The sequence below is a fragment of the Rattus norvegicus genome, chromosome 1, assembly GCF_021556685.1.
Source record: "Rattus norvegicus strain SHRSP/BbbUtx chromosome 1, alternate assembly SHRSP_T2T, whole genome shotgun sequence".
NCBI classification, from domain to species: domain Eukaryota; kingdom Metazoa; phylum Chordata; class Mammalia; order Rodentia; family Muridae; genus Rattus; species Rattus norvegicus.
This window is the reverse complement of record NC_141534.1, coordinates 255,080,324-255,089,036: the sequence shown is the minus strand read 5'-3', so window position 1 is coordinate 255,089,036 and position 8,713 is coordinate 255,080,324. Positions and strand designations below refer to the sequence as shown.

The following is an 8,713-nucleotide window of genomic DNA, read 5'->3' as shown; positions in this document are numbered from 1 at the left end:
GCATGGACACAGGAGAAATTTTCCTGAACAGAACACCAATGGCTCAGGCTCTAAGATCAACAATTGACATATGGGACCTCATAAAACACTGTCAACAGCACAAACAGTAAACTACAGGTTGGGAAAACATCTTCACTAATTTTACTTCTGATGGAGGGCTAATATCCAAAATATACAAAGAACTAAAAAATTAGACTCCAAATAAACAAATAACACAATTAAAACATGGGGTACAAAGCTAAACAGAGAATTCTCAACAGAGGGATCTTGAACAGCTGAGAAGCACATAAAGAAATGTTCAGCATCCTTAATCATCAGAGAAATACACATCAAAATGGCCCTGAGATTTCACCTTACACCCATCAGAATGGCTAAGTTCAAAAACTCAAGCAACAGCACATGCTGGCAAGGATGTGGAGAAAGAGGAATACTCCTCCATTACTGGTGGGATTGCAAACTGGTACAACCTTCTGGAAATCAGTCTGGCGATTCCTCAGAAAATTGAAAATAGTTCTACCTGAAAACCCAGCTATACCACTCCTGGGCATATACCCAAAAGATATTCCACTATACCACAAGGACACATGCTTCACTATGTTCATAGCAGTCTTATTTGTAATAGTCAGAATCTTGAAACAACCCAGATGTCCCTCAACCAAAGAATGGATGCAGAAAATGTGGTTTATTTACACAATGGAATACTATTCAGGAATTAAAAATGAGGACATGAATTTTGCGGGCAAATGGGTGGAACTAGAAGATACCACCCTGAGTGAGGTAAACCTGACCCAAAAGGACATACCATAGTCACTGATAAGTGGATATTAACCAAAAAGTTGTATACCCATGGTACAACTCACAGACTGTAGGAAGCTTAACAAGAAGGCCCAAGTGTGGGTACCTAAAACCCACTTAGAAGCAGGACAAAATAATCATGGGAGGCAGTGGCAGGGAGAAACCTGGGTGGGAGAGAAGAGGGGGTAGGGGAAAAGGGAGGGCCAGATCAGGTATGGGGAGAGACAGGAGGGAGGCCCAGAGGGCCAGGAGAATGAATGGAAATATGCAGCAGTGGGGGTTGGGGGACAGAAAGTCCCAGAGACCTGGGATGTGAGAGGACTCAATGGGGATGATATTAATGCCCAACAGTGGGGAGATAGAACTGGAAGAGACCACCTCAAGTAGATAGATATGGCTCCCAGTTGAGGCAGGGGCCACACACCCATCTTCAGAGTTTTTAACCCAGAATTGTTCCTGTCTAAAGGAAATGCAGGGACAAAATGACAAAAATGGAGTAAAGACTGAAAGGAAGGCCACCCAGTGACCAGCCCACCTTAGGATCCATCCCTCATGTGCACACCATATCCTGACACTATTACTAAGACCGTACTATGTGTGTAGACAGGAGCCTGGCATTGCTGTCCTCTGAGAGGCTCTGCCAGCAGCTGACTGAGACAGATGCAGATGCCAACCATTGGAATGAGGTCAGGAACCAACATGGAAGACTTAGGGGGAAGGACTGAAGGAGCTGAAGGGGATGGCAACCCCATAGGAAGAACAACAGTGTCAACTAACCTGGGCTCCTCAGAGCTTCCAGAGATTAAGCCAAAAACCAAGGGGCTCACATGGGCTGGTTTGTGACCCTGGGCACATGTGTAGCAGAGGACTGCCTTGAATGGCCTTAGTGGGAAAGGTTATGTTTAATCCTGTAAAAACTTGGTGCCTCAAGGAAGAGGGATGATGGTGGAGATGGGTGGGAGGGTAGGGGAACACACCTTCAGAGGCAGGGGAGGATGATGTGAAGAACTCAGGGAGGGGGGACCAGGAAGGGAGGCAACCTTTGAATGTAAATAAATAAAATAATTTAATTTTAAAAAGTGAGATACCTACCTACTTTGCAGTAAGCAAGATTCAGGCCCTGATAATTCTTTTCTTTCAGTGTTCAGGGAGTGTTGGGGGCGCTGTCTCAGTGTTCAGGGAGTGTTGGGGGCGCTGTCTCAGTGTTCAGGGAGGGTTGGGGGCGCTGTCTCAGTGTTCAGGGAGGGTTGGGGACGCTGTCTCAGTGTTCAGGGAGGGTTGGGGGCGCTGTCTCAGTGTTCAGGGAGGGTTGGGGGCGCTGTCTCAGTGTTCAGGGAGGGTTGGGGGCGCTGTCTCAGTGTTCAGGGAGGGTTGGGGGCGCTGTCTCAGTGTTCAGGGAGGGTTGGGGGCGCTGTCTCAGTGTTCAGGGAGGGTTGGGGGCGCTGTCTCAGTGTTCAGGGAGGGTTAGGGGGCGCTGTCTTGTTTGTAGCAATGCGGTTTGAACCCTTGCTTTGTGCTTGTAAGCATCTGCTCTCTCACCTTAACAGCACGCCAGTGTGGCCGCCACCATTAATTCTTATTCCTCTGTTCTTGGCTAGAATTTTCACTTTATCTAATTTATATATCAGTACAATGTTATTTCTGAAAAGCTCAGTAACTTTGCCAAATACAATTTTTTTTGTGCATTATAAAATACAAATTCTCTTCTAAATGGGAGTGAGACAGTTGTAGGAAGCTAAACCTAGAGAGAAAGAAATAGTAAAAAGTAATACAATCGCTTGATGTCTGCCTATGAGTTTGGTCACATGTATAGATATGTATCTCATTGTATATTCATATATATTCATATAAATACATCTACATATATTCTTTCTGGGAGTCCTAAGGAACCAAGAGCCACGTGATAGTATATTCCACCTCAACTTACAGCAAAACCTATTATCAATAAACAAAATATCTTGGTTAGGCTTTGTTTATTTTTTTTTGTGTGTGTGTCTTCATTGTATGCTTGACATATGTTCTTAAAATACACATCTTTGGTCTTTATTATTCTATATTAATAAATGGCTATAAAAACATATTTGTATTTTTTAATTTATGTTGAATTTTTGCCTCAAATGCTTCATAGAATTTCACGTTATGCATTAAATGCATGTTATATTTCAGTCCTAACTATGGATACCTACACAGACATGGTGAGATCTTTATTCTTTTCTCTTTAGAAACCTGAAGAATAATGGCTTTGGTGAACATGTCTAGAAGTGGAATTTGTGGGTCTCTAAATGCACTATTTTTCTATCAGCCTCCCTTGTGTATGCCAGGGCCTCCAGTCCTTCTTCAGATTCTAGTCCTTACAGCAGCGGCCAGAGCCTGATGCTAGAGAACACAGCAGGAGCATGCTTCTCAGTCTTTCTCTCAGGCCTCTGGATGGGGCAACAAGTGTTTGGAGCTTGTTCCAGCCCTCAGAGCTGTGTGAACTAAGGAGAGGATGACTTCTTTAGGCTGCTTTTCAGAGGCAGAAACGTGTACTTCCTTCCCATTGTCACCCTGAGGGACCATTGGGCAGCTTTGGGAAGGGTTATGTAGGCTTTTACCTAAAAATCCCTATGAGATTGAGTCTAAGTTGCCAGCATTGGTTGCCAGTTTAAACACGTCCTCCTAGTTCCTTTTCCCCGTTTCCCTGTTTAGTCTGTGGCTCACTATTCCTGCTCGTTGGTCTTATTTCGTCAAATGAGCTAGCTATAGACAAGCGTATGACTCACAGTGTACTTTCAGAAGCTACTAGAATTACCCATCACAAGAACTGCCAGACTGCTTTCCAGTGTATCTGCACCATGATCAGAATAGTTTGGCCAGCCTCCAACTTGTAGAACAGAGACTGGGTAATTTCAAAACTTCAGAGGGACACATTTTAACAAGGCTTTGCCTCTGCTTAGAAGGCACACAGCTGTAGTTCCTTGTGTAGAAACTGACACATGGGTCAGGGACTTTTCTTTTTATATTTACTTCAGTTATCCTCAAATTATGGTTATAATATGCATGCCATGCTCATTATACAACAGTTCCCTAGGAGATTTTTTTCTCTCCTACGCATGGTTCAGGACTACTAATACATAGACCGGGTGCTTTATCATAAAAGTTCTGTAACATGACCTGAAAATCATTGCTTCTCGGGACCCGTTACCATAGAAACATAAGTGGTTATTCTTTTCTGGTGAAGGATGTTGCTTCCCTAAAGTCATCTTACACTCTAGAATATGCATTTGTGCCATCACACCATCACTTGGGTTTACTTAAGGGAAAAAGTGAGCACGTGTGAGCATGAATGCTTTTGTGTGCCTGTGGCAACTCACTCTGTCAGCTGCACCAAAGTCCAGCCCTTTAGTCACTACAGTAGACCACCTCTCTCACTTTGCATGGTGTTCCTATAAAAGGGAAGCAACAGACACACAGCTTCATAAAGTACAGCACAAATCATGACCACTTGGGAGCAGAGAATGGGAGACACTTCCTTTAGGGAGTGATGGTGCTTCTCACTGGGGAGTGGCTTTTAAAATCTCATCCAACCTCTTCTGCTTTGTGGTGTGAACAGGTGGTCAACACATACACTCCAGGAAAGAAGATTTGGCTGGAAGGCATAGTGACCACCTCAGCTGGAGGCACAAACAATCTGTCAGATTCCTACGCTGCAGGATTCTTGTAAGTAATTGACATTTTCACTCCCAGGAATTTTTAGGAATTGACAGGGAAACTGTAAGACACTCCTTACCCGTTCCAAGGAAAAGCTCGTTTCCAATGGAAAGTTTACATCTACTCATTCATGAATTATTTAACCTAACTTAGCCACTTCTCCAGCTACTAACAGTCAGACATTAGCCTCAGAGTACAGATGACATCTTGCATAAGTCATAGCTCAAACCATCCTGGAGTCAGCTGCCTGCATTCTCCCATCTCCGTTTTACCATAGTTCCATGAGTTGGGTAAACAACATTAATGGTTTTATCCTCCAGAAACATGACTGGAAGGACAAGTATGAGAGATGACCATATTGTAAAGAATAATTATGCTGTAATGATTCTTTAATGCGTACTGGATCTACCAAGAACCAGGCACTGTTGAAAGCCTTAAATACTTTGACCACCCATAATATCGGTGCTACTGTTTTAGTTGTGAGCCAATAAGACCAAGCTAGTGTTGTCCTCATAGTACAACAAAAGACGTTGAAAAACAGGGTTGAGGTAAGTTAGCCAAGAGAGCTCATTTGGCTAGTGGCAGAGATCAGACTCAAACCCAGATGGCCTCCTCCAGAGTTCAGCCTTTCCCCATTCAGTGGACCATTTCTTTCTGTCTCCCACAGCCTTGCTATGAAAGAAAACTGGTGAGCTTACAGAGGAATAAAAACTCCCTGAATGGGTTATCAGAAGGGTTTCATAGACAAGGTGGCATTTTGTGGGATATGGTAAGAGTACCTGGTCTTCCCAGGTGAAGAGGAGGAGAGCTAACAGTGAGGTACCTCAGACTGAAGAAACAACACGGAAAGGCATGTCAGAGAGGGTCAGTGAATAATGTGAAGTAAAGGTTTCTTTCAGCAGAGACAGAATGAAGCTGATACTATGAAGAGGGTTTACACCAGACAATGGGTGGTCTTATAAACCAGGGAAAGGAAATGAAGCCCTGTTCTGGGCTTATTCCAAGCCACTAAAGATATCAGAGAAGAGATACTCTAATAAGCATTTTAAAACTTAGACCTTGTCAATATTATGCACAGCGTCTCAGGAAGGATGAGAATATGAGTTTGAAAGCTACTGTAGTTGTCTGAAGAATGATTTGAGACAGAAACGTAGCACTCTGCCTGGCTCTCAGTGTCATGTAGCCAGGACAAACCCCTCACAACCAGAGACAAACCAAGTACTCTTTTCTGATCCACTGTGGTCCACTGGCCCAGGCTTTCTGGCTGAGCAATGCATGAACTGCAGCTTTGCCCTCAGCTATGTGTTTTGCTACTAACAGCTGTTCCTAATTAGACAGATGTGGCTCCCCTCCATGGAGACAGCGTCCTTAATACATTTGCGAAGAACAGGTCATGGCAGCCAAGTAGATGGCATTTTCAGATGAAGCCATGTCGAAGGTACATGAAGATAACCTCAGTGTATCATGGGTCTTCCATGTTGGTAACCTCAGCATCTAACTGTGTCTCACAGAGAAGTCCAGTAAGCATGGTTCAAATTAATGAAATGGAGTGAATCAGCATTTAATGCGGTGTTACTAAGAGGCTTCCTTCATAATATACTCCCCGCTAGTTTGATATGAATCCTGTGACAAGGGTGAAAAGCCAGGTTGGCAGTCAGTACTCGGGGACCCCTTGGAATCAACCCAGAAATGCTTTTGCTCAGCTGTTGCCAAGTGACTCTGCTTTGAGGTCCAGCGAGCAGCCTGGTTGTACTGAATGTTTTCCTGAATATTCTTCCACGTAAGAAATGATGTGAAATGAAAAGGCCTTCACAGAGGCAGCTGAAACAGAGGCCTGCCTTGGCTTGAGCATCAGTCAAATAGCTGTAGATGTCTCCATGGAACTGCAGACGAACATAGCTGTTGATATGTGGGCTGAGCTCCGATTACCAGTGCTTAGTTGGCAGACATCAGAAAACTCTAGTTCATTATGCACCTGGTCTTTCCTCTCACGTCCCTGTCATCCATCCCATCTGAACCCTACTGGCAGCACACAGCAATGTACTGTGTTCTTGAAGGTGTGCAAATTGTCTCCCAGAAAACAATAGAGGTATAGCATTCTAAGACACTAGGTAGCACGTGAAAAGATGGCGTTTCCCCCAGGTCTTTCGATACACCACATAACCATGAGCTTCCCAGGGCACATGCAAATGCACACATGAATCAGAAGTCTGCTACTGCGACTCAAAGATAGCTATCCTGTCCATCTTTGGAATGCTGCAAATTCATCCTGAGAGGCTGCCATGTCTCCAGCATGTAGAGCAACACCACAACTGCTGACTACGACGCTTGTGATGGGAGAATAGATACTTAACAAGTGAGCGATGGGACAGCTCCATGTTGCCGTGCAGATGGTGCTGATGGTGGGGCTCATGCATATATATTTCTTCGAGGAGATGAAACTCCATATTTTCTTTTATAGTTCAGCATTAAATATAGACTGGATATCTTTGTGCTTTATGAACATGGCTAGAACTCTGATTTAAGAGGCATTCACCCAGAGTTCTTATTCAAGTTCCACCACGGGGCATCTTCAGTAATCCATCTGCTCCTGGGCCTCAGGATTAGAACAAGAGCTGAACCTATTATCCTGATTCACAGGCTTGCCAAACTAATGAAAATAATAAAGGCAAGTAGCTTTGCCATGCGATGTTCTCAAATAATTTCAATTCTCTGGGTCACAGTGTCCCAGCGTGAACAAGACCAGCACAGCAAACGCTCTGCTCTATTGTCCGCCCGCAGACCTGCCTTCCGATTTAAAGCTCGTTTTGTGTGTGAGTCGCTTTGCTTTGGGGTTTGGATTTGTAGCTCTAATTGCCAGTAAATGTGTTCATTTCTATGCGAATAAAATAAAATTGTAAATGTAAAAAGATTTGAAAATGTGAACACTATTTAACCATAATATAAGAATTAGAAATGCTCTTCCTTCCAGCAGGGAAAAGGTTTAATTCTAGAAGTCATGGGTTTGGAGCCCCATATGGTTTCAGATTTGGGAAATCATAACTATGCATAATTTTTCCCATGTGCTAAATGGTGACTTTTCAAAGTTTCTAGAATCTAATTTTATCCAGACAAATGTCAGCCTAAACAGTGCTGTGCACCTACAGCGTGCCAGGAAGCGTCGTGAGTCTAAGTTCAAATGTGGTGTGATTGAGGGCCTGCGACCGATGGGGAATGGTAGAGAGAGGTGTGTGATCTCCACGCACCAGGCTGACCAAGGGCACACACAGAAAGTGCTCTGTGAAGGTAGAAAGTGACGCCGCTGACTAGGATGCCAGAGGTTAGAAGACAGCACTAGCTTAGGAGATTAATATGTGGTGAGGAATTTGGCAAACGGAAAGAAATGAGTTAGAGGAGGGTCAGTAGAAAATGCTAAGCATGAGTTAAAACGTGGGAAACGGGTAAAACGTGGGTCATTACAAGACAGCATGCTACATTGGCTACTCAGAAGTAATTTTGTGCAACTTGGACCTGTGGAGAATGAAGTTTGAGGTAAAAGCAAGGGTGAGTGATAGTCTCAGCAGTGGTAATATGGAGAGAAAACCATGACTGCCTAATCAATGAATGAATTGAATCTGTCAGTCACAGTGGCAGGGTCAGGCCTGGCATTTGGGAAGAGCTTAGAAGGCAGGCTTTGAGCAGCAGGCAGTGCAAACGAGGCCTTTCGCATTGTCAGGTATGAGAACACGGTCAGTGCAGGTTTCCCATAGCAGCACACATGTGCAGGTAATGTTCTTGGTCCATGAATAGTTGATCATGGCATCCAGGAGAACATTATTACTGTGACAGCGAACCATGAGAGGTCCAGACACCGAGGCTGGTTTTCACAGGTCGTAGGTCGATGTAGGGTAGAGTCCTGTGGAAAGCGTGTGTACTTTAGAGGGAGGAGACTGAGGAGGCAAGGCATGCTGTGAAGTCATGTGCTCGTATGTTTGTGGCCAGGGAAGAGGCACTGGGCTCCTAAGTGCTGGCAGTGTTCATTTGTTAGTATTCTAGAAGTAAAACGAAGTCATACAGTGTGATAACTCCGATCATGAACAGTGCATTTTATTCCCTCAGTCTTCTGTTCCTGTAAAATAGGAGATTGGATATGATAATCTTTGAGATCTCTTACCTGTTCAACACCTAAAATGATTTTCTCCTTTCAAACATCAAGTACAGTGGTTCTGATGTTGTTTGTGTGCTGAAG

General features: G+C 44.0%; 1 protein-coding gene across 22 annotated transcripts in view; it reads left to right on the top strand.

The window, feature by feature from the left end:
- Hpse2 (heparanase 2 (inactive)) overlaps positions 1-8,713 on the top strand; it is a 705,780-nt gene that overhangs the window by 557,799 nt on the left and 139,268 nt on the right. For all 22 annotated transcript variants that reach the window (XM_087578435.1, XM_087578476.1, XM_087578514.1 and 19 more), the window contains 1 exon segment: positions 4,388-4,494. In XM_087578435.1, coding sequence (XP_087434561.1) covers positions 4,388-4,494 — 107 coding nt within the window.